This window comes from Acinonyx jubatus, chromosome C1 (genome assembly GCF_027475565.1).
Source record: "Acinonyx jubatus isolate Ajub_Pintada_27869175 chromosome C1, VMU_Ajub_asm_v1.0, whole genome shotgun sequence".
NCBI classification, from domain to species: Eukaryota; Metazoa; Chordata; class Mammalia; order Carnivora; family Felidae; genus Acinonyx; species Acinonyx jubatus.
The window spans coordinates 21,408,306-21,434,758 of NC_069381.1; the positions used below are offsets into that span (position 1 = coordinate 21,408,306).

The window sequence follows — 26,453 nt, forward strand, 5'->3', positions numbered from 1 at the left end:
GAATTTGGGGGGGACCTATTCAACCCAGTACACTCCCCGAGTCTCATTCTCCTCCTGTGTGTAAGGATGATAATGGAGCAATTGCATAGGGTTGTTGGAGCAATTGAACAAGGTAATCTATGTAAATGTCACGATAGAATTCTATAGACTATGTCAAGCCCGTGTAAGCACTGAGTCAGAGTAGCTGCTGTGATAGAGATGGTGAAAATGATAATGGGGAGGGGGATGGTTCCATCCACGGACCTCCCTGACATTGGCTAATCACTGGACACAGGGACCTAGAATGTGGGCATCTGGTAAGAGCCCAGGCCTTCATCAGGAATGCTGAAGCCTTGGACGGGAGCGCCCCTTTCCCTTTGGCCTCAGCCACCTGACCCCTTCATCTGAGAGTTAGCTGCTAGGAGGACAGCTTGGTAGAGAAGAAAGAACTTGGCCTCTCGGGAGTCAGGAGAATTGACACTCTGCGTAACCTCGTGTAACTGTCTTTGCCTCTCCTGGCCTCAGTTTCCCAATTTGTAAAGTGGGAGAGGAGGTTAGAACTCAGTGTTATAGATCAGAGCCTCTTCCAGTGCTGAAGTTCCAGCACAGGGCTCTGTGTCTCACCAAAATGGTGACAGATTACCAAAGGCCAGCACAGGAGCCAGGAGGGAGCCCAGGACCCCCAGGGCAGGTCAGCAGGTATCATTCTGGGCCCTTTTCCCCTGTCTGGACAAGAGAAGCCACTATGATATGAGTGTGCCAAGCAGTGTGCTAGGGACATCATAAGCATGAACTCATTTGGTACTCACCACACCCTCCTGAGGAAGGATCATTATTCCCAGTTCACAGAGGAGCAGACTGAGGCTCGGGACAAGTTAGAACTTGCCCAAGGTTGTACAGTTAGTTAGAGACAGGGCTGAGGCTTAAATCTAGGTGTACCTGGTGCCAAAGGCCATGCTTCTCTCTGGGCTGCACCTCCCTTAGTTTTCTAGGGCTGCCCTAACAAATTAACATGGACTTAAAACAACAGAAATGTATTCTGTCACAGTCCTAGAGGCCAAGAGTCCACAAGGTGTCTGCAGGGCGGTGCTTCCTCTGAAGGCGCTTGGGAAGAGTCCTTGCTTGCCTCCTCCTCCTCCAGATTCTGGTGGCTCCAGGCCTGCCTTGTGGCTGCATCACCCCAGCCTCTGCTTCTGTCTGCACCTTTACAAGGACACCTGTCACTGGCGTTATAGCCCACCCAGAGAATCCAGGATGGTCTCATCTCCAGATCCTTAATGATGTCTGCAAAGACTCCTTTTCCAAGTAAATTCAGTACATTCACAGGCCCTAAGGGTTGGGACATGGAAGTGTCTTTCTCGGGGCCACCATTCCACCCACCACAGTTATTAAAGGCTTGGTGGTGACAGTATGTCTGCTGAGCCCCTGGCCCACAGTGCGGATGTGCAGGGGGCAGGGAATTTCTGGAGCAGTTCAGAAGGAGAAGGAGATGAACAGAGTTGTGAGCTGAGGAGACCCACCTGGGGGCCTGTGTGACAGGGGGTGCAGCCTAAGCTGATGCCCCACCAGCAGTGATGGGTGAGGTAGGAAACACTGGAAACCTCATCTGGGTATGGGCAGAATGCAGCCAGTCACGAGGCAGAAACCTGGACACCTGTCCGCAGAGGCCAGCCCTGCTTGCTGGGGCATATGCCCACGTTAATGGATTTGAGGTTTTAGATCCCACAGAAAATGGATTTGGCCTCACTTACTTGCTTAGAAAGATGGGAGGAGGCCAGGCCTGAGCACCATCTGTGTGCTGGCCATGTGGCTTACCTGCATCATCTCTGGCCCTCCGTTAATCCAAGAGGAGGGTATCCTATTTACTCAGATAGGAGTAACCTGAGGGCGTACCTGAGGGCTCCTCAGGTATGGCCCTGTGATGCTGAGAAGGCAGCTAACCAACCGGCCATAACAGCTCACTTGGACTGAGCACTTACTTGTATTAGCTCTGATCTCACCACAGCTGGATGAGGTGCGTACTGGTTTTTCTTTTTAATTTTTTTAATGTTTATTTATTTTTGAGAGAGACAGGAGAGAGCACGAGCAGGGGAGGGGCAGAGAAAGGGAGAGAATCTCTGAGAGGGGGCAGAATCTGAAGCAGGCCCCAGGGGGGCCCAACATGGGGCTCAAACTCACGAACTGTAAGATCATGACCTGAGCCGAAGTCAGATGCTTAACCGACGGAGCCACAATTGAGATGTGTACTGTTAATACCTCCTATTTTCCAACAGTCAGAAGGGAGAAGGGTTAGTTTTAGATTCTGTGATTCCATGAGCAGAATGGGGAAAAATAGTACTGGGTGAAAAAGAGGCAGCCCTTAGTTCCAACAAAGAGAGAGAGAACTTGCTTACCCTGTGAGTCGTCCCAACAGTGGGCTGGACTGTGCCTGCAGGTGGTGAGTTCCCCCTCTCTGGGCACACTCAAGCAGAAACTGCAAGGCCATTTGTCTGGAGTGCCTTAGAAGGAATGCCCGTGTCACTGTAAAGGTTCCTTCCAGCTCTGAGATTCTAGGAATCTTTTTCCCAAGGAGACCAACAGATATCTGAGTGCACAAAGGTGTTTATCACAACATTATTTATAATAACAAAAAAGTGGAAACAACGTCCATATCTTTCAATAGGGAATTTATTAAATTATTTCATGCAGGAGCTTCAGTGTCCATAAGTGAGACTAGACCCAGCCTGCAGTCTGTTTTTCTGTGGTCCTTGAGCTAAAAACAGTTTTTATGCTTTGAAAGGGTTGTAAAAAAACAAAACAAGAATATGCAACAGAGATCTTATGTGGCCTGAAAGCCTAAAATATTTACCCTCTGGCCCTTTACAGAAAAAGTCTGTTGACCTCTGGGTTAGAATAACAGTCCGTCATCAAAAATTATATTAATTTGTATCTATGGATATAGAGAGATGGTCACAGCATACTTTTGAGAGAAAGAAACAGGTTATGTAACAGTATTGGAGCAAGATCCCATTTATATAAAACAGGGTATGAGTGTTTGCAAGTTATCTGTAACAATGGTCTGTAATGTTAATAGTGGTTTTAAATTTTCTTTATTAAATGATTTCTGTATTATTTGAACATTTTATAGTGAGCAGCTATTATTTTTGAGATCTCAAAAAGCATTTGGAACAAAATTGATTCTAAATACTCCAGCAAACCATGCTGTTTGGAACCAAATGTGTTTCGATCTAGGCTGAAGCCATTTTGTTCGATTTGCCCCTCAGGTGCCACAAGGTTGGATTGGACTGAGGGTGGTGCTCCTACCTTGTTGCTGTTAATTGTTTTTCTTTTCAGGTCTCTTGCCCCCACTTTGATCCCCATGGGCTGTGGTGTCTTAAGTGGAGAAAATACCCCTCCGTTTAGTTAGAAACAAATTAGCTGCTTTGGATAAATGATCTGACATTTCCCTTCGCCACGGCAGATCTGAGTCACTTCAGATTCAGGGCAAACAGGGTCAGGCTCAAGTGTCCCTCAGGGAACCTGGGTTGGTCTGGGTTGAGAATAGAAGTGAGGAGGAGGTGGGGAGGACGAATTGGCTCAGTGTGAGCTCTTCAGTCTGTGGCTGGTTCCTTTCAAGGATTAGGCACCTGGACTCCTCCGTCCCACTGGGCCTCCTCCAGTAAACCCTGTGTCTCCTCTGACCTGGCCCTGTGCTGAGACCTGGGATACAGCATGGAAGGGACACAGTTCCTGCCTGAAGGATGCCCCAGTCTAGTCTGGAAGACACACAATGACATTTATTTCATTGACAAATGGGTTTTGAGCACATTATTATTTGTACTAGGAACTGCTGTAGGTTCTAGATACATAGTGGTGAGCAAGAGAAACACCATGCCTTTAGAGAGCTTATATTTTAATTGTCAACAAGAGTTGAGGGGGGCACAGAGTATTTTGGGTCCCTGGGAGAGAAGCTGAAACCAAAGTTAAAATGAAGGTGCCGGGTTTTCAGGGAAAAGCACTCCATTTGAATCTCTACTCAGTCTCTTTCTGACTCTGCAACCTTGCTCCTTTACTGCCCTCTGTTAATTGAGAATAATAAATACTTTCTACCCTGTGGGGGTGTTGGGAGGACTAAATGATGGAAAATGTTTTCCCCATGCCTGGCACATCTTCTGTGTCCAATAAATGTTTATTATCTAGTAAAAAAAAAAAAAAAAAAAAAAGAGGGGGGGGCACCTGGGTGGCTCAGTTGGTTAAGTGCCCAACTTTGGCTCAGGTCATAAACTCAAGGTTCGTGAGTTTGAGCCCTGCGTCGGGCTCAGTGCTGACAGCTTGGAGCCTGGAGCTTGCTTCACATTCTGGGTCTCTCTCTCTGTCCCTCCCCTGCTCTCAATCTGTCTGTCTGTCTCTCAAAAATAAAGATTAAAAAAAAAGAAAAAGAAACAAAACTCAGGTGTACAAGTATGGAAAATCATGCCTGGGAAAGACCCGGCACATTGTGCTTGTCTGTAAATGCTGGTTGCCACCCCCTTGTGACCAGAGGTGTACGTTTAGTTCTGAATTGATCTCTCTTCCTCATGTGTCGCCATTGTGCCTGTGACATTGTTCTGAGGTTTGTGGGTCTGTCTCTCCCAACCCCACCTGGACTGTGAGCAGATTGTCTCCACACTCCCAGACCATAGCAGGGTGCAGGAATGTGTGAAAAACAGAAGGACGCTGTGGAGCTAGCCCACGTCCAGACGTTTACTCCACTTGGTCTTGGCCTCCAGGCTGGGCCCCTCTCCCTGGCTACTGTTTGATGAGCTAGTGCAGGTGGCAGGGAGGCTGGGGGACAGTGAACAGCAAAGTGCAGAGACCAGATCTAAGGCTGCATCCCATTGCTGGCACTTTTGAGCTGCGTGACTTTGGGCGAGCCGTCCATCTTAGCTCATCTGTGGAGTGAGGACGGAATTAGCACTCAGGGCTGCAGTGAGAAGGAAATGAAGTCATGCAGTCACTGGTTTGGCATGGTGCCTGGCCCATGAAGGAAAAGACACACAGAGAATATTGCTTAAAGAACACAAACAACCGACCCAAAGCTGTCAGACCCGTCCCATGCAGGCCTTGCATGAAGGAGGGAGCGTTTTAACCTTCTGAGCACCAGGCACTAAGATAGCAGCCGCTCTAACCAAGTGCGTGGCTTTCCCCGGGGGTGAAGATTCTTACTAGGGGTTTGTCAGCTGAGAAGTGCAGCTCTCCAGAGGCACAGGAGCATGTATGGACAATGTGCTTCAGGCACAGAGCACACCTGGTCTCCATCACATTGAGGTGGTGATGATCTTCCCTGCCAATGGGGCTTGTCCGACAGATGATGGAATGGGTTTAAGGCTATGGAATGAATGTGGCCGGTCACTCCGTGCTTCGTAGAAAGGGGGCTTCACCGAGGACTGAGAAACTAGATCATTATCCTTCTTTGTAGAGAGCAAACTCCCCTAGCAGCTGTGTAATTCAAGATGACCTAATGGAGGGTTTTGACTTAGAAGAAAAGCAAAGGATTTCCCAGGGCATCTTACAGTCAGTAGAGGTTTGCCAGGCTTACTTTCCTCACCCCCAGAGGTGGACCCAGTGGGAACCTTATGAGAAAAAAGCAGAATAGTATCAGGGGAAAAAGAACCCCAAGGGCTGTCAGTTCTTGTCTACAAGCCAGCCAGTAAGCTAGATACTTTCACATGTGTTGCTCCTAAAAAGCCAGTTACGCTGAAATTGCCAACAAGGACACAGGTTCAGAGAGGTGAAGTAATAAGTATGTTGAGGAACCAAGTTCTAAAGGATTCCCACACCACACTCTTAAACTTAGAAAACAGACACAATAACAGCACTTTATGATTCACTTTTTTTTTAATTATGGTCAAATACAAGTAACATAAAATTCACCATTTTAACGAATTGTAAGTACGTTAAGTACATTCACATTGTTGTGCAGCCATTTCCACCATCCGTCTCCAGAACTTTTTCATCTTCCCAAACTGAAACTCCCTACCCATTAAATAAGACCCCCACTCCCCCCACCTGCCGCCCAGCTCCTGATCACCACTTTCTGCCTCTATGAATCTGACTACTCTAAGTGCCTCATTATGAGTGGAGTCACAGAGGTTTTTGCCCTTTTGTCACTGGCTTATTTCACTCGGTACAGTGTCCTCAAGGTTCATGCATGTTGTAGCATGTGTCAGAATTTTCTTCCTTAAAAAGGAATGTTCTGTTGTATGTATAGACCACATCTTGTTTATCCATTCATTTGTCAATAGATACTTGGGTTGTTTCCACCTTTTGGCTATTATGAATGTGCTACTTTGAATGTATATAGATACCTCTTGGAGACCCTGTTTTAATGCTTTGGGTATGTACCCAGAAGTGGAATTGCTGGACCATATGGCAATCCTGTTTTCAGGTTTTTTAAGGAATTGTTATTGCTGTTTTCCCACAGTGGCTACACCATTTTATATTCCCACGAACAGTGTACCAATTTCTCCACATCCTTGTCAACACTTGACATTTTTTTTAATGTTTATTTTTGAGGAGGGGCAGAGAGAGAGGGCCAGAGGATCTGAAGCAGTCTCTGTGCTGACAGCAGAGAGCCCGCCTCAGGGCTCAAACTCACAAACTGTGAGATCCTGACCTGAGCCAAAGTCGGACTCTTAACTGACTGACCCACCCAGACATCCCTCTGTTTTTGTTTTTGTTTGTTTGTTTTTTTTAATAGTAGTCATCCTAATAGGTATCAAGTGGTATCTTATTGTGGTTTTGATTTGCATTTTCCTGGTGATTAATGATGTTGGGCATCTTTTCATGTGCTTATTGGTCATTTTGATATCTTTAGAGAAATGTCTATTTTTGCCCAAGTTTTTAATCCAGTTGTTTTTTTGCAAGTTTTTGCATTTCTTGCAAGTTTTTTGCCCAATTTTTAAACCAATTGTTTGCTTTTTTTTTTTTAAGTATTGACTTGTAGAAGTTCTTTATATATGTTGCATATTAAGCCCTTATCAGGTATGTGATTTACAAATATTTTCTCTCAGTCTGTGTGGGACCTTTTCATTCTGTTGATAGCATCCTTTGATGCACCAAGTTGTTTAATTTGAATGCAGTCCAGTTTACCTGTTTTTCTTTTATTGCCTGTGATTTTGGTGTCATATCCAAGAAATCATTGCCAAATCCAGCATCATGTAGCTTTTCCTCCTATATTTTCTTCTAAGAGCTTTATAGTTTTAGCTCTTACATTTAAGTCTTTCATCCATTTTTTTAGTTAGTTAATTAATTAATTAATTAATTAATTTAGAGAGGGAGAGAGAGAATGCATGCATGAGCAGGGAAGTGGCAGAGAGAGAGAGAGAGAGAGAGAGAGAGAGAGAGAGAAAGGGAGAAAGGGAGAATACCAAGCAGGCTCTGCACTATCAGAGCAGAGCCTGATGCAGGGCCCAAATTCATGAACCATGCAATCATGACCTGAGCTGAAATCAACAGTTGGATGCTTAACCAACTGTTCCACCCAGGTGCCCAGTCTTTCATCCATTGAGTTAATTTTTTTATATGGCATAAGGTAAGGATCTAATGTCATATCTACAGCTTTTTGAAATAGGAAAAAAATTAGAGACCAACAGTAGGGTTTTGAGGGGTGGGGCAGTAAATGATTTATCTTTCTAGAAAGTTCAGTCTCTCACCCAGTCTTGCTCTTCCCTTCATCTAGCCTCCACACAGTAGTCGAAGTGATCTTTTAAGAAACACGCACAAATCAAACCACATCACTCTCTTGCTTAAAATCTCCAATGGCTTCCTGTTGCACTCAGGATAAAATCCAAACTTCCTGCTGTGCATGACTTGACCCCTGCTGACTTCCTGCTACATCTTCTGTTGCTTCCTCTTGGGCTTACTGCCATTTAGTCACACTTAATTTCTGATCTTTCCTGCAGCTCATTGAGCTTTTTGCTGCCACAGGGCCTTTACACATGCTGTTCTTTCTGCCTAAAACAACCTACCTCCTTATCTTCACATGGCTGACTCCTTATTCTTTCCAACCTGGTAGAAATGTCACCTTGTCTTAATCAGCTCAAACTGCCATAACAAAATACCATAGACTGGTTGGCCTAAACAACAGAAATTTATTTTCTCACAGTTCAGGAAGCTGAAAATGGAAGATGAAGGTGCCAGCATGGTCAGTTTCTGATGAGAGCTCTTTTTCTGGCTTCTAGGTGGCCACTTTCTTTCTGTGTCCTCATTTGGCAAGAAGAGAGGGCAGGGGAAGGAGAGGGAGAGAGGAGCAGGCTCTCAAGTGTCTCTTATAATTCAGTTCATAGCACACATTCTCAGAGAAGCCACTGTTGACCTTCCAATCGAAGCCAGATTCCTTCCACAAACCCCCCTCACACTCCCTCTGGGTAGTGTCCATGACCATACCCTGTTCTTATTCTTCATGGTAGAGCCATAATAGTGAGTAACTGTACATTAATCAGTGCAGCAATTTGTTTAATGTCTGTCTCCTCCCTGAGACCATAAATTTCAAGAAACTAGACTGTCATCCTCACTCCTGTATTCCTTATTCAGTGCCTGGAACATACAAGATGCTTGATTATTAATCAATAATCTACCTGTTGGAAGAGTGAACAAACCTCAACCTGTAGTGAATTCACATTCCTTGACTTTTTCACTAACTCTGGGCAGGGGAGGGGGGCAGGAAGGAAGGTAACATGCACTAAAGGGCAGTATAGAAAAGTCATTACCACATGTTGGCACTAGACTGCATGAATTAAATACCAGCTCTACTCCTTACTGGTCATGTGACTGTGGGCAAGTCACTTCATCTCTTGTGCCTCAGTTTATGTTCCTGAAGAGATGTCAACACATATTTGAATGATGCAGAGCAATTAGAAGGGTAGTGCCAGGCTGAGCAGGGGTGAGGTATAGGGCTGAAAACAGGCTCAGGGGATGGATTATCTATAGAGGGAGCATTGAGACCCTTAGGCCCCCCACTCTTGTACCCTGCACAGTCAGGTGACTAATGCTCCACTCTGCAGGAGGTTAAGGGTTTTTGCCTCAAGTTAATCTGGAGGAACTCTGAACTTGGGCCCAGCAGACACAGAAAGGATCAGAGTGAGGTACCAAACGGAAAGTGGGGGGATCCACAGACTTCCTCTCCAGCTCTGCTACCATAATCCTGACAGCCAGAAGTATGCTCCCCAGGCAGGAGGTTAGAAGACTTTTTCTCAAGGTCCCAGAGAAGAGACATGCTGACACTGATATTTAGATGTTTCCCAATATAAAAGCTTGGTTTCTGCTTAGTCCCCCTACAGTGAGGCGCAGCAGTTGACAGGAGCCCCACACTGATGCACACATGCACACATGTGCGCATGTGCGTGCGCGCGCACACACACACACACAGCTGCCAATTAGTTATTTAGTGCTTTACTCAAAGATCAACCTTAGTCACATATCACTAGATGTTTGAAGGAAGTCTCCAGGATAAAAGAGGGAGGCCAAAGTAGACAAATAAATAGAAATGTTTGAAGCAAATAGTGCAGTGAGCAGAAGAAAATACAAAACAGAAATTATTAGTATCCTCAGAGAGATAAGAGAAGATATTGTATCCATGAAATAGGATGCTATAAATGCTATATAAAAAAGAAATAATAAAAGAAAGAGAAATGACACTGGGAAAATAAAACATGAGAGCCAAAATAAAATAAAAAAGTCAATAGAAAGGTTGAGAGGTAATGAAAAGTAAATTTCCCAGAGGATGTACCAAAAAGACAAAGAGATGGAAAACAGGAAAGATAAGAAAATTAAAGGATCAATCAAGAGGCCCAATATCTGACTGACAATTTTCTAGGAATTCCAGGGAAAGCAGAAGGGAGTTAATTATCAAAGATATGAAGTGAGGATATTTCATATTGAAGGACATGAATCTTCAGAATGAGAGGGACCAATACAAATGAAAAACAACCACCCTAAGGCATCTCATTACAAAATATCAGAATACCAGGGATAAAGAGAAGACCCTAAATGTTTTGAAGGTGGAGAGAACAGATTATATACACATCACCAAGAATCAGAATGGTTTCAGATACCTCAGTGGCAACACTTGAAGCTAGAAGATGAGGGAGCCATGCCTTCAAAATTCTGGTGGAAAACTATTTCCAACTTACTGTTCCATATACAGTCAAATCAGAAGTGAGGATAGAATAAAGACATTCTCAGACATGTGTAAATGGGTATAAAAAGGGTATAAAATTTTACTTCCTATGTGTCCTTTCTTAGGAAGTGACTAGAAGAGGTGTTTCACTAAAGTGAGGGCATTATCCAACATAGAAAAGACTTGCAAACCAGGAATCAGGCTCTTCAGCACAGGAGGACAGCTATGCAGCTGGCCTAGAAAGCAACTAGTCCCAAATTAAAAGGGAGGAGGAAGATTCCAGGAGGTGAGTCACTAGCAAAACAAAAGGAACTGATAGATTATGTGACTGTGTAGAAAAAGCATTTTACAAGTCTGCTGGAATGTTTGAGGAGATTTCACAATATGTACGTAGAACTAAGCAAATGAGGAAAAAATAGGCAATTGTCAACTCCAGGAAAACCAAAAATATGTACAGAGAAATAAACTTAATTATAGTATACCATTTGGTTCAGCAATGGGCAATATCTATAAAGTAGTGAGAATGTAAACCCCAAAAAAGAGATATTATACCCCAGATTTTAATTTAACTAAAAATTTAGAAGTTGTGATAAAACTATATTGAATGGATGGAGACAGGAAATGGAGCTGGGTAGTGTAAGAGAATTAATACTCATCTAGTGTATTAGGGGTTGTGGAGGACATTACTAGTATTCACTAATATCTGGTTTTCCTTGCTTCTGGGCACATAGAAGACTGTACTTCTCAACTCCTTGTCATTGGGTGGAGCCACGTGACTAGTTCTGGTCAGTCACCTGCAGCTGTTTCTTTTCCTCTGTGTTAATCAAGGAGGACTTGGGTTAAGATGGCAGAGCCACAAGTCTGAAACGAACTGGCATTGCCTTATGGAATATAGCTGTCCTGGAGACACTGCATGGACTCTGAAAGGATAAGAAATAAACTTATTATTGTGTGAAGCCACTGAAATATTTGTTACTGCTGTGTAGCCTGGCTTAACTGATACAAACTTCAACACATACTGTCTAAAACTGATAAATTAAGAAATAGCCAACTATGCATATTACTTAGAATTATGGAGATAATCACTAGAAGAATAATTAAACATATTAAAAATGTTGCCTTTGGGGAGCAGGAAAGAGGAGTTAGGAACCTGTTTTCATTTATAGTACTATATGACTTTTTTACACAAAGTAATTTGTAATTGCATTACATTGGCAAAGAAAATTTTATAAAAATCTGTGTGTGTGTGTGTGTGTGTGTGTGTGTGTTGGAAGGATTCCCACCAAACCATTACAGTGGCTTTCCTTAGCAGGAAGGACATGCTAGACTGTGCATCTGAGGAACTACAGATCTGGTGGGACATGGAAGGCACTATGGGGAAGGAGTCTACCCCATTGGAATGCAGTCTGAGGGGTCTGATTTTCATCCAGATGGCAATGGAGAGTCGTGGAAGAGTAATAAGCCGTAGAGTATTCTGAGCAAATCTACTTTTGTAGTGAGCACCCTGACTTACCTGGACGATGAATTGTGGGGGAGGGAGGAGGCTGCATGGTCTCCGTGAGAGCCTGGACTAAGACCTTCACGCAAACAAATGTCTATCAAGGGCCTGCTGTTTGCCAGGTGCTATTGGTATGCCCAGCCATGCAGCAGGGAACAAAATGGACCAAGTCCCCTGCCTTTCAGGGAGATTACATGGGTGAGAGAGGCAAACGGAGAGAAAAGAAGTATAAGTCAGGTGGTGGCTCGTGCTATAAAGAAAAATGAAGCAGTTTAAGGAGACGGAGAGATGGAGGGGAGAGGGGTATTTAGACAGGGCGGCCAGGCATGGCCTCTCTGTGGAGGTGACATTCGAATAGAGTCCTGAATTAAGGGAAGGAGCAAGTCATGCAAAATGTGGGGTTCCAGGCTGAAGGAAGAGCAGTCCAGAGGACCTGAGGTGGGAATGGGCTTGTTGTGCCCCAAGGAACTGCAGAGAGGCCAATGGGGTGGGGGCGGGGCACATCTGGCAAGGGGAAAGTTCTGGGAGCCGAGGCCCTGAGAGGTGGTAGGAACCAGTTCATGGAATACGGAGAGAACCCCAGGGAGCTCCTGGGGGGGTTGAGAGCGGGAGAACGGCATGATTTGTCCCAGGAGGCCAGTAGGGCCAGGCTTGGCAGTCGGTTAGTTGAGGAGGATGTGGGGGCACTGGTTAGGACGGGAGCCTCTGGGGCTCTGCCCAGCAGTCAGTGCGGTGCCACTCAGCCCTGCCTGGACCAGCTACAGCAGCTTCATCACCCACTTCCCAGCATCCCAGCCCCCTCTGGGAATTGAAGGATCCTCACAAATCAAAATAGCAGGCAAAGAACAGCCGCTAATTGTTCTGCGTAAAAGAAGCGAAATTAGACGAGTCAGCTGTGGGGTTGAGACCGCCTCCCACACAGCTGTGATCCCGCACCCCGCTGAAGACAGGCTTCCCGAGACTTGCAATTCTGCTGTCTCTGAGCAAAACTTTCTGCTTCTCCAGCCCTGGGGCAAATGACAGCTATTCGGGGAGGGAGTGAGACAGATGCTGGCCCTGGAGGACAATGAGAGAGTCCATTTTTTTTTTTTTTTTTAACTGAAAAAAATCAGTCCCTTCATGAAGGAAGAGATTTCGCTGATACGAATTAATTCAGTCATTTAAAACACATTGGGGGGCACTCAGTGTGCATTCATTGCACGTTCTCACAGTTGCCACAACAGTGTCCTGGGTACTGACACTGGTACCCAGTGGTAGCAGGGGGTTTCTAGAGGGGTGGAGGCAGGCAGTGTGGTTCCACCTTTGGGGCAGAGTGGAAAGAGAGCACTGGTCTGGGAGTCAGGAGGTCTAAGTTCTCGCCTTGGCTCTGCCACTGTGGCTGTGTGATCTTGGGTGAGCCATGACCCCTCTCTGGGCTTCAGTTTCCCTGTCTTTTCTCAAGATGGGCTTTAGGCCACGTGGTGTTTCTCAAACTTTAGAGCCCATAAGAATCACTTGCGGGTGGTGCTTGTTAAAAGATTTCTGGGACACCTGGCTGGCTCACATGGTAGAGCATGTGATGTGACTCTTGATATCGGGGTTGTGAGTTCAAGCCCCACGTTGGGCCTAGAGCTTACTTAAAAAAAAACAAAAACAAAAGAACAGATGAAGATTGCTAGGCCTGGGTGCCATAGATCCAGATTTTAGTAGGTCTGAGGTGGGGTCCAAGTCTGTACTTGTAGGAATTCTGAAGGGAGTCCTTGGACCATACTTGCATAAAATCACTTTCCCTCAATCTCTCAAGGGCTCTTCCTGCTCTGAAATTTGAGGAGTCATTCGTGCAACCCTTCTCTGGGTTTCTCAGATCACTCTAGGGGCATGAAAGAAGTCCTATTCCCTGCCTCGGTGTACCTGTGTGTTTCTGCGCCGATCACATTGCACTGGGACAGTATTTCAGTGTATGCAGCCCCCGCTCCCCCCCTCCCCAGGATGTCCTGTGCCCAGCACAGGCCCTGGTACAGAGAGGGCCATGACGGAAATGTAGGCCAAACAAGCGGGCAGCTGTGGTGCAGGCAGCTGCATGGCAGCATAGATCATGGAGGGATGTTTCAGGTGCAGGAAGGCTTAGTTGCAGACATCTGGCTTGGACACCGGGGCTCATGCCTTGGGTTGGATGTATGGGTGAGTCCAGCTGCATGGGGATAAGAAGGTCTGGAAGGAACCACAGGAAGGACTGGGAGCCCTGGTCCACCATACAGGGCATCCCAGGAGGTCCAAGGCCCCAGCCAGTCTGCTAGGCAGAGTCCCTTCCTCAGAGCTGGGCAGTCATATTTCCAAAAGGTCAGTGGAAGAAGCCAGAGGGTCAGGTCACTCTGGTATAGTCCCCAGCTTCATTGTTCACATATGAAGAATAATAACTGTCATATAGTGAGCGCTTGCATGCTTTGGGCTCAGGGATATGTGCTGTATGATCTATGAACTCTATGAGGTTGGTAAAAGCATCACCCCCTTTTTACAATTTACAGACTCTGAGGCTTAGAGAGTTCAAATTACCAGCCCAGAGTCCCTCTGTTACTAACTAGTAGAAGCAGGGTTAGAACCTAGACCTGTTTTCCTCTGGAGCCCAGTTTTGTTTTTAACCATGTTGCTTAGTACCCCTCAGATGACAAAGGATTTTTTCCTAAAATACTTTCTGCCAAAGTCACCCACAGCCAGAGAAATCCTTTTGCATCTGTTATAGTGAGAAGGAGTGATGCTGAGTCAGAGTGTTTAGGGTTCTAGTCCCACCTCTGCCACTGACCTTCTGTGTGTGACTTTGGGCAAATCATTTCCTCTGAGTCTCATGTGCAGCTGAAATCTGTGAAATGGGGACGATTACACACGCACTTCCTTTTAAGGTACACTAAGATGAAGACAGCCACCAACATCTATATCTTCAACCTGGCCCTGGCAGATGCACTGGCCACCAGCACACTGCCCTTCCAGAGTGCCAAGTACCTGATGGAGACGTGGCCCTTTGGAGAACTGCTCTGCAAGGCTGTGCTCTCCATTGACTACTACAACATGTTCACCAGCATCTTCACACTCACCATGATGAGTGTCGACCGCTATATTGCTGTCTGCCACCCTGTCAAGGCCCTGGACTTCCGCACACCTGCCAAGGCCAAGCTGATCAACATCTGCATCTGGGTCCTGGCCTCAGGTGTTGGTGTACCCATCATGGTCATGGCCGTGACCCGCCCCCGGGGTGAGTGAGTGAGGAAGCTTTGGTACAGCCACTGACCACAGAAGGCAGCATGGGGGCCCCTGTGGGTATGCAGGCCACTTACTAGAGTGGATGTAGTTGGCTCCATACCAGCAGAGGTGTGGATTGCTGATCAAAGTGTGGGTGGCTGGCTAGTGAGAGGGTGCGTAGTCAACCAATTGGACATGAATGGTTGACTATTGTGACAACGGATGACTGGTCAGTGGTCAGATGGGTTGCTGGCCAACGGAAATTTATGAATGGGATGGTGGAGGGTTGATCTATGGGGATGTAGCAGCTGGCCAGGAGTGTGTGGATGACTGGCTTAAAGGGAGATGGGTGGCCAATTGGGTGAGGGTGTCACTGACCAGGGAGCAGCGGAGGCCATAAGATCTACAGTCTCCTCCCAAATGCCCTTCCACCGCAGTTTGAAAACCACTGGCCCAGGTGACCAAAGCAAGCCCTAGAGAATGGCCGTTAGAGAATAACAGGTACATTCCCTCAGAGTAAAAATGGTAACTAGTTTAGTAACTACTTCTATCAGTCAGGGTGGCAGCTGTAACAAGCAATCCCCAAAGCTCAGTGCTTAACAGTATAGTTTATTTCTCACTCATATCACCGTCTAACGTGAATCAGAGGAGGAGGAGCTCTTATTCCACAGTTCTTCAGGAACCCAGGCTCCTAAAGAAGGTTTTGGAATCCTCCACTGCTGGCATTTGGCCAGCAGATGAATATGGAGAAGGAGTGATAGAGTATGGCCAACATTTAGACGTTATGGCCCATCTCCTCCTAGTGATAGCTGGTTCTGTGGCTCCTGCTTGACATAAGGAAGTGGGACAGAAAGTAGTTTTAACCATGTTAAAGACCTTGGTCACTAACCTATCTGAGCCACACTGTATCATGGGGGTGTTGAGAGGATTAGATGAGGCTCTATGTGTAAAATATTCAGGACAAGGCAGGGATACATCCAGAATCAGAGAGGTCAGGTGGCTTACTTAGGGTCACGTGGCTAGGCATTTGATGGAATTTGGCCTAGCACCCAAGGCTCCTGCCCTTGTATCTGTTACTCCTATTGCCCCCTGAGTTGGAGGTCTGCAGAGGGTCGTGCTGTGGGTGGAAGGGGAATAGGTTTGGTGGGAGGCCTTTTGACCACCTTAACCATCACATACAGCTTCCCTGTAATTGGTCTTGACTCAGCAGCTGGGCCCCATTGCTCACTGCCAGCCTTCAGTTTATGGGCCATTAACTGTAGCCCTGCTAGGGGTCAGACCAGATGGGCCGCCTCTCTCCGCACTCCATCCCCTGCACATCCTCCCCGCTCAGCACTTGGTTCTGTATGCAGCTTGCTGTGTGACCTTGGACAAGTGCTGTTCCTCTCTGAGCCTTATTCTGCCATCTGCACAATGAAGTCCTTGGACTCAGTCATCCCTGGGGGTCCTGCCATCCTGGTGTCCAGTGGATACCCTCTGTGGATCCCCAGCACCCTTTCTACAACTCTCAGGATCCAAGTCCACAGCATGGCTCCTCAAATCCCAGAGTTCCAAAAGATCTTGGGAGCTCCCCAGGAGAGTCTCAGGCCTGTTTCTGAATCCCAAAACATCCACTAAGGTGCTCATCCAGCCCACACCCACACTCCAGGAACAGGGAGCTCATTCCACCCTGGGTACACCTGGGGACAAATCTAGCAGTCAGCTCTTCTTGCCATTAAGCTGAGATCTGCCTCCCTGACCTAGCCCTGACTTCTGGACTCCTATATGTATCTGTCCCTCTGCCCTGTGACTACACCAAGAGCTTGAACCACCTTGTACTGTTTCACATGCCGTAGCCTATTGAATCCTTGCAACAACCCTGTGAGGTTTAAGTACTGTTATCAGTCCTACTTTGTGGAAGCTCTCCTAGAGGCTGAATAATTTGCCCAGGTTCACACCACAGGTTTAGTAAGGCCTGAGTTCTCTTAATTCATGCTCTCTAGGTCAATCTTAGCAGTATTGTCCCCATTGCAGCTAGTCTGGAAATGGGTAGGGTGTTTTGAGTTCTCACAACAACTGGCATTTGGGGGCTTTGGGCTAAACTATATGATTACTGCTGGCCATGGATGTAGAGGCTTTGGAAGGGACTGGAAGAAAATATAGAAAGGAGACCTCCTAGATTAGGGCCAATCCCGCTGGGGTCTTTAAGGATGAGTAGGAGTTGATCAAGTACAGAAGAGTAAGAGGACATTTCAGACAGAAGAATTACCTTGAGCAAAGGCCAGGAGGAGGCGTGGGACCTGCCCAAACCAAGAAGGGTAGCAAGCAGGCAGGGTATGCTCAGGCCCACACAACCCTCACCTCCTGTCTGTCTCTCCTTGTTTCCCCGGCAGACGGGGCAGTGGTATGCACCCTCCAGTTCCCCAGCCCCAGCTGGTACTGGGATACGGTGACCAAGATCTGCGTGTTCCTCTTCGCCTTCGTCGTGCCCATCCTCATCATCACCGTGTGCTACGGCCTGATGCTGCTGCGCCTGCGCAGCGTGCGCCTACTCTCCGGCTCCAAGGAGAAGGACCGAAGCTTGCGGCGCATCACGCGCATGGTGCTCGTGGTGGTGGGCGCCTTCGTGGTGTGCTGGGCGCCCATCCACATCTTCGTCATCGTCTGGACGCTGGTGGACATCGACCGCCGCGACCCGCTCGTGGTGGCCGCGCTGCACCTGTGCATCGCTCTCGGCTACGCCAACAGCAGCCTCAACCCCGTGCTCTACGCCTTCCTCGACGAGAACTTCAAGCGCTGCTTCCGCCAGCTCTGCCGCATGCCCTGCGGCCGCCGGGAGCGGAGCAGCTTTAGCCGCGCCCGCGAAACCACGGCCCGCGAACGGGTCACCGCCTGCACCCCGTCCGACGGTCCCGGCGGGGGGGCTGCCGCGTGACCGCGCCGGCCCGCCCCGCCGCCGTCCTCCTACTCCCCGGGGTGACCTGGCCGACTCCCCGGGCTCGCAGGGGGCGGGGCCGCGACGCGGAGTGGGGCGAACAGGGCCCCTGTTTTGGAGAAGGGGGCCCGTGCTGGGGCGGAGGCAGGGGCCGAGAGACTGGAGCCCCTGCGAGGGAGGGGGTGCGGGGCGGGGCACGGGGCACGGGGCAAGGCGGTGGCGCGGTGCCTCCGGGCTGGGTGGGGGCGCGGTCGGCTTGGTGTTGGGTGAGAAGAGCTGGCGACCCTGGTGGAGCAGGGCCTGTGGCTCTGGGACTCGGCGGCTCAAACGGGGCCTCTGCGGTGAGCCAGCTTCCGGTTCTGGCCAGAGCAGGCTTGCTGGCCTGGGACCTGAAGAACTGGGCCCGGGACCCAGGGAGCAGTGCTAGAGTTGGAGGCTTGACAAAGGGGCTGCAAGAGTGGGTCTCTGTGTGGTGGGGCCGGGCCTCTTCTGGGGGCGAGGGGGACGGACAGGACAGTGAGGCGGCCTGCGGCTCAAGATTGGGTCATGAGGATAGGATAGGGCCTGTGTGCAGGGGGTGGGCGCCTCAACCTTGGGGTAGAGTCCCAAGCCCTGAGTTCTAGCAAGAGGCGGGGCTTGCCGAGCCCTAGGTCCAACTGGACTTTATAAATAAAGAGAAAATAAAACAGAGAGGGAGAGAGAATATACCTTTTCTGTCCTTGACAGCCATTTTCTTGGAATGGCTTCAGCAGCGACGTAGTGTCCCCAGCACTTTGTGCCAGTGGGCCCTGGGACATGACAGTGGAGCAGGGCTAGCGGCTTCAGGCAGGGCCTCAGCTGGGGTAGGGTCTCCAGCCCTGAGCTCTGTGGGGCTAAGAAGGAGGTCCTGCAGCTCCAACACCAGAACTACAAGTCAGCCTCTGAGCCAAGGGCGGTGGGCGGGCAGAGGTGAGGCTGGGGAACTTCCGCTGTGACATTAGGTCCTCAAACCGGAGGACAGACGCTTGTCGGGGGGGGGGGGGGTGTCCCAGGGGCCTGACTTCTCTGCCCAGGTACCGGAGGACGGAGGACTGCGCTAGTTAGAGCTCCGTGGACCCTGGGACTGGATAGGGGCATCTGAAGCACCAATGTGGATTTTTCTCCTCCCAGTCTTGGGTGTCTGGTAAGGACCTCCAGGAGAAATCCTCTCCCTTCTCCCAACCCCTGGCTGCGCCCAGTGTGTCCAGTGTTTCCAATGCTGTGTGCTCCCCAGCCACCACTTATCCCCGCCCCGCTCATCCCAGCTGCCCCCTTCAAGCTGCGGAGGGCGAGTCCACCCCGAGCAAGGCATAGAGGTTTTTCTCTTCATGTGTTTGGCATTTTATTCAGGCATTCCCAGATCTTTGCTTTCCTGAATATGGGGGTCTGTCCTTGTTCCCTGAGCCTCCCCCGTGCTTCCATCGCCTCTCCCCGCCCCCTCCCCCCACAGGCGCACACACCCCTGACTCCCTATTGAAGCAGTGAGCTGACATCCTTGTAGAAACAAATTAACTTTCTTCCCTTTTTGGGACAGATGGAGAGAAATTGACGTCTTTGTCTCAAACCACAAAAAAAAAAAAAGAAAAAAAAAAGAAAAAAAAAAGAAAAGAAACAAGATACCTCTTTTCTCTTTCTCTTTGACAGTCATTTCCTAGGAACAAAAGCCTTTCCCTTGTCTGGCTGACTGTCACTCCAGCAGGGGCTGAACTGACATTCAGGAGGTTGCGGGCTTAGGCACCAGGTTGAGCTTTGCACATTAGGGATAGGGATGCCCTTAGTTGACAAAGCACAGCCCCCCTTCTCAGGGTGAGGCCCCAGAAGCTCCAGACCTGGGAATTTTCTTCCTCCAGCAAATGGCTCCAGTAGCACCCGGGAAGATGTAGGACAGTGCCCAGTGACCATAGAGACTTCTGTGTCTGAATGGGGGTTGGGGGTGTATCAGCAAGGTGGGGCGCTCCTCATCACATGGGACTCCTCTTACTAATGCCTTTGAGAGATGTCACAGAGAGGGGACAATTTAGGAACTGGGGAACACTTCTGAAGAAGGTGACATTGGAGTCAGGGCTGTTGATTCTCTCTGCAAGGACTGTGTCCCCTTCCGCTCGCTCTCAAGGCTGCTCTGGGTCTGCTCACTGCCATTTCCTATGGCTGTAACAGATCTGGCTGCTCTTTACTACTTCTCATACATAAATTTGTCCAAATTTGTCCTGGGGTCAGCAGAGGCTGCGTCCAGGCCAGGTGCATCTAGGGTAAAGCAAACATACTGAAATCGACATCACGCCAGGGGCTGTGCACACTGGGCACTGGGACTTGGAAATAAGTCAGATACAGCCCTGCCCTCAGAAAGTTCAAGCCCATGCTGGAAGACAAGGCATGAACAGATCATTGCATCTCAGTGTGATGCATGCAGTGACTGCAAGCCCCAGGGAGAGTGTTGTAGGGAAGTGCCTTTCCTAGCTTTATACTAAAACACATTCATAACAATTCTAGAAGAGAAAAGAGTCAGTCAAAGGATCTTAAAGGAAGAGTAGGAGTTGGCTACCAAGAAGAGGGAACAGCATGTGCAAAAGCATGGAAATGTTCCGGTGCTTGGTGAACCTGAGAAAAGCTGTGTGCATTTGAAGCGTGGGGCTTAACCGAGCCCTTCCGAGTGCCAGGCTCTGAGCCAAGCACTTTATGAACATTATCCCATCCGATCCTCGTGAGAGCCCAGTTTACACAAGAGGCTCAGAGAGGTCAATCCACTCACCCCTCCGTCACAGAGCCTGTTAGTGGTGGCAGAACTCAGGTCAGTAGGACTCTAGGGTCCAAGGTTCTGGTGAAGCCCAGGCATCATTGAAATAGAAGAGCCTTAATTGCTGGAACCCTGGGATGAGGATTTTCGAAGACTTCAAACCAAATGGAAAAATCTGAAGGAAAAGGGCAATTTTCCATGAACTTTTGTTCCTCCTGAAGCTCTCCAAATCTTCACATTTCAAAATGTACAGTGCATGATGCATTTTAAAGCTCCAAATTGACAGTGTAATTCTAGATCATCACAGGGCTCTCAAAAGTGAAGTAGGTCTGATTTCCCCCAAGGTTTCCATTCCTCTCTCTTCAGGAGGTAGAAGCAAGTTGTTGCTTCTGGCTTCAAAATGCCCTACAATTTCGTATCTTTTCTTGTAACAGAAGTAGTGGTGAAAGCTGGAGTCAGATTTTGGCTTTCCCTCTCTGTGCCTCAGTTTCCTGCTCTGCAGAATGGACTTCCTTTACAAGGTTGTTGTGAGGATTTAATGAGTTAATGTATAGATGGGGTCCAGAGCACAGGTAAGCTCTTAGCACATGGTAAGTAGCTCTTATTACCTAGAAGTGGAGCTGCAGCACAAGGTCAGAGCTGGAGACCTAGAGGGAAAAGTTGATGAGCTTTCAGGGACAGCAATGAAGAGAAAAGAGACGGGGGACCCACCCTGGGGATCCCCCTGCTTTCTAGGCTCAGGAACCACAGTGGAGAGTGAGAAGCTGCCTGAGAAGCAGGAGGAGGATGGGGAGAATGTGTTGCCATGGAAACTGGAGGAGGAGGGCGTTCCCGGGGGGGGGGAGGGAATGATGGATAATGTCAGGTGTCATAGAAGAGAGATTGGAGGTGGGGAGGGCAGGAGGGTGATGGGAATAAACGACAGCCTTCAAGTTGAGTTTCCTACGTGGCTTGGGAAGGCCTAAATCTGGATTCAAAGCTCTGAAGCTAACTGGCTGTGTGACCTAGGCAAGGGATTTGCCCTCTCTGAGTTTATGTTTTCTCTTAGCTCTAAGACGAGGGAATGGATGAGTCTCTAGTATGACGTTCAGTCTCTAATAAGAGTCCTGGTTTTGCTGGATTCTTGGCTGCTTGCCAGCAGTATGATCTTAGGCAGGTAACTTCACTTCCACGAGCCCCATCTGAAGACTAGGGATGTGGTGAGGGAGGTGCCTGCCAAAGTGCCTGGCACATAGTAGGCCCCCAATACAGAATTATTCTGTGACAATAGTGGGGAGCCAGAGGCAGCTGTCTAAGGAGGTTTGCTTAGCTTGGAATTTGAAATGCTCCTCAAGGTGGAGGAAGCCCCCAGGGCCCCGAGAGGACTTGGAGGAGCACGGTCCAGACTGAGCCCCCCCAGGCCTCTGCCCAAAGGCCAGCCTCTCTGTTTTCAGCAGTGGATCCTTAGCCTGGCCTCTGGCCACCTTCTCTGCCTGGACCTACTGCAGATCCAGGCTGGGAACCAGCTCAGAGGCTCCAAACCCCTAGGGAGTGACCCCACTCCCACCCCCACCTCCAGAACATGGTCCCAGCACTCACACACAGCGCTACACACAACTTTCTCTTGTCACCTATTTATTCATTATTATTTTTTAATTCCTGGGCACTGAGCACATAGTGCTGGCGGCTCCGGAGAGTGTGGGGAGAGAGGGCCTGGGCCCAACCCCAACTCCGAGCTTACAGATGTTGGGGGACCGGAGGAGACTGGGGACTAGCACAGCCCGCTGTGGGGTTCTGGCAGCAGGCAGCTTGGGAGTTGAAAATGGGGCCCAGAGGGGCTGGTGAGAGCCTTCGTTTATCCTGACATGGTAGAGCGCTGGGCTGGGTGCTGTGCGGGTTCTGGCCCCATCAGCAGTGCCGGCCATGAGCCCCCCCACCTGGTGCAGAGTGCTCTCCCACCCACCTCAGTGAGAGGCCAGTAGAGCAAGAATAGTGTGCGATACACAGCCCCCGTCTCTGTTCCAAGCACTTTACATGGGTAATTTATTTCATCTTCACAGCATGACTATGAGGTAGGCACTATTACAATGATTACCCCTACGTTACAGATGAGGAAACTGAGGCTCAGCGAGGGGAGTGGCCTGCCCAAGGCCACATGGCTTGCCCATGGCTGCGCCAGCTAGGATCCCATCTTAGATCGGTCAAGTTCACTTCCTCTGCTTTCCCCCGCCTTCCTCCCACGAGGAAACTGATTACGCAGAGGGCACTGGATGGGTGTCCAGCTCATAGTCACAGACTGAGCCTTCCCGGTGCTGGGTTCTGTGTCTCATCACCTGGGCAGGTGATGAGGTAGTCATAGTTTCCCAGTTTCCCAAGAAACTGCCTTGACCTTGGCAGGTCCCTCTGTCCATCCATTCCCTCTCTGCCTTGGAAGGCTTGCTTGTTCTATGATTTTTCAGCTGCCTGCTATGACTTTGCTGTATGACCTTGGGCAAGTCACTTCACCCTTGGAGCCCCTTTCCTCAGTCGTGGATGACAACACAAGAAGTTGTGAAGATTTACAAAAAGGCCTGTCTGTTTCAGTCACACGAATGTTGCCTGTAACTGGCACACAGTATTCTCCTGAGTGGATGAAAGAAGCATCTGATGCAGAGTAAATGCTCAACAGTGGAGCTTTTATGTGATCTAACATTTTAGGTTATACCTGCTCTGACCCACATCTCTTAATGCTGTAGGTGGGTCAGGAGCAAAGGACTTTCTCTTTTAACCGTCTCCTCGAGTTTCAGGAGATGGGACAGCATGCATTGGAGAGGCAGTTTTCAAGAGGACGTCTTCTCCCCAAGTGCTTTATATGTAGCTGTCCCCTTTTGTCTTCACCAAGACTGCCCTCTCCAGCACCTAAGAGGGAGGCACAGTCTGGGAGGAATGAAAGATCCCTAGGTGGCACCGGCCTGGGCCTTCTGGCCAGAATGCTTGAGTCATGGGGATGGAGCCCCTTGGCAGGTGTCCATGCAGGTGACATCCACCTGATGGGGCTCATCTTCCAGGATCTCCTCTTGGAATAAGTCCCAAGCCAGGAGACAGAGAACGTGGGTTTGACTCTGTCCTCCACTTCCTGCTATGTATATTTGGGCAGGCCTCTGTCCCTCTCTGGGCCTCATACAATGGAGGGACAGAGGTAGGAGTTGATGGGTTCTGAGGGCTCTGACATGCTGGGAGAGAACAGAGACCTTTCCCTTCTGTTCCTTGATCCCAGAAACAGACATCTGCTGGTAAAAACCACTGGGCGTTTGTCCAAAGCAGAGGAAAGGATGCCTGGGGGTCTGGTGTTTGTAGTTGGAGCTGCCCTGCTTTGGGGATGAGGGAGGCAGGCATGTCAAAATGAAGCTTGACTCATACACCTGGCTTTTTGCCTATCCCAGGTCCTATCATGGTACCAAGGACCAACCTTCTGTTTTCCCAATAAAGAAAAGCACTATTCTCGGTGTCCACATCTCTGGCTGTTTCTTTGCTGACCTTCTGTGGTCCCCTCATGGGGGGGGGTGCGGCTAGTCTGGGGGGGGTGGTGTGTGTGTGTGTGTGTGTGTGACACAGACCTGGTTGCTCACAATGAGAGAATAGTCCTATGCTCAGGACTATCTCGGAGGGAGCTGCAATACTGTTCCTAAGAACCCCATCTGGGGGCCTGGCTGGCTGTTGGTAGAGCATGCAACTCTTGTTCTCAGGCTGTAAGTTCAAGCCTCGTGTTGGGTATAGAGGTTGCTTAAAAATAAAATCTAAAAAACAAAACAAAACAAAACAAAACCATCTGATGGGAGAGAGACATACACAAGGTAGCTGTAGCTACTTCCTAGAGCATGCCCCAAACCAAAGCAGGCTTCCAGGAGCCCCCTCTCCCCCAACCCTCCAGATTGGCTCCTCCTTCTTCTCTGTGGCCCACCCCCTAATCTAAGTCCCTTGGCCTCCAGAGTCCTGCCCACCTCACGTGCCTCTTGGGGTTCCCACTAGCCCCCCTCCTTTTCTCTCCACCCTACTCTCACCTCCGTTCCATTCTCTTGTCCTGTTGGCCCTCCTTTTGGCCATAGAAGCCCCAAACCTCCTCTGGGTGCATTCAGGGCAGCCCTGGGCATGGGGTTTGATGTCCCAGGAGACCTCTACCTCCTCAATGTTCCCCGCCTCAAATGGTTGCTGATCGTTAATAAGTAATTCTCTGGAAGGGAAATTCCTGCTCCAGGATCCATCTCCCCACCAGGTGTGATCAGGTCCTCAAGAGGGCGCCAGAGCCCGGACTCCCCCCTTCCCCTGCTGAGGCAACCTCCCTTCAGAGACCCATAGCCTCAGCGGGGGCTGCCCACCCTGGGGCTTGCTGTGTCAAGGTGATGAGCACCAATGCAGGTGGGTGGCCTTGACCCAGACTGGGATCTCACCCCCGCACAGCTGCAGGCCGTTTGGGCAGGGGCACGGGCAGGGCTGCAGACTGCCCAGCATGGGGAAGGGGCTCACAGACAGGGACTCAGGTGCGGAAGACTTCACAGAGGTCTGGCACCTCGGCCCAGAGCTCCCACTGAGGCCAGAAAGAACTGCTCTGAAGGGTGTGTGAGAGAGAGAGAGAGAGAGAGAGAGAGAGAGGGAGATTGCACAGCATGTGTGAGAGCACCTTAGTGTTTGTGCATGGTGGAGATTTTTAAAAAAACTGTTTATTTTTGAGAGAGACAGAGTGCAAGCAGGGGAGGGACAGAGAGGGAGACACAGAATCCGAAGCAGGCTCCAGGCTCCGAGCTGTCAGCACAGAGCCCAATGCAGGGCTCGAACTCATGAACCTCTAGCTCATGACCTGAGCCGAAATCAGACACTTAACCAACTGAGCCACCCAGGTGCCCCAGTACATGGTGTGGAGGTTTTTATTCACCTTTGTGTATGGCCTGAGGAGAAGCACATCTGCATGACCACCCTGAGCATCACTTTCTCTTTTGTAAAATAGCATAATTATTATAGCTAACGTACCAGGACTCTCCGGAAGACCCAGTGACCCAACAGCTGTACGTGGTAAGCGGGGCACAGAATTATTGATGGGGGGGCACAGTCTGCCTTTAACCTTCAATAGCTCCCAGTTGCCTGAAAAACCCAGATGACCTCTCATGCCCCTTCCCAATGGGGGATTCTAGGAATCTAACTTCAGTCTTGCCTGCCTGCAACCTCAAACTCCCTCAGAGGGAGATGAGGACGCACTTTGGGAAGAGAACGGCCGAGGCCCAGCCCAAGAGCAGGCAGTTCTGAGAAAGTGCAGCAGGCAGGGCAGACTACTGTCATGTGCCAGCTTCGTCACCCTTCCAGGTCCGCTCCGCTTCCCTCTGCTTCCAGGAAGCCTTCTCTGATTGCTCTGTACCGATCCTTTGCCCTGGTTAGATCCCGCCACAGCTGCTATCAGGGCCCCCTCTGCAAGCCGCTGGCCTGCATTGCCAGACATATGCGAACCCTGCCACCCCCTAAGGGGAAAGGAAAGACCCATGAAAAGGTACACAGGTGGGTTTTCTCCCCCCAGTGTTTATGGTTATTACAGGATGCTCGTTAGAAAAACTGAGAAACCTGATAAGAAAAAGAAGAGGTAAAGAACATCACCCATGGTTCCCCATCCTATTAATTAGCATATGAGTGTTCTTCCTTCCCCAGGGGAAACCCCAGCGGCTCCCAGGTGATCCCAGAGCCCTCTGCAAGGGCGTGTGCGGTGTGCGCCACTGTGTGCCTGGCTGCAGGATTCGCTAGATGTTCCGGGGGCCCAGGACTGAAAAGTTAAGAGGTGTTTCACGGAGTGGAGCAGGGGGGCGGGGGGTCCATACACACAACACAGTCACATGCAAATAGACCCACAGACCTGGAGGCCACACACACACACACCTGATTGTGCACAAACATCCTCCTCATGCACACACTTCTTCTCACCGCTGGCTACATTCTCTTCTCTCACACAGACTCACTCCTG

The 26,453-nt window shown here is 49.3% G+C and overlaps 1 protein-coding gene across 1 annotated transcript in view; it reads left to right on the forward strand.

The window, feature by feature from the left end:
• OPRD1 (opioid receptor delta 1) overlaps nt 1-17,901 on the forward strand; it is a 31,825-nt gene extending 13,924 nt beyond the window's left edge. The window contains exons 2-3 of the mRNA XM_027059885.2: nt 14,492-14,841; nt 17,201-17,901. Of these exons, the coding sequence (XP_026915686.1) occupies nt 14,492-14,841; nt 17,201-17,742 (892 nt within the window). The 3' untranslated portion in view covers nt 17,743-17,901. The remainder of the gene's footprint in view (nt 1-14,491; nt 14,842-17,200) is intronic.
• The last annotated feature ends 8,552 nt before the right edge of the window (nt 17,902-26,453 follow it).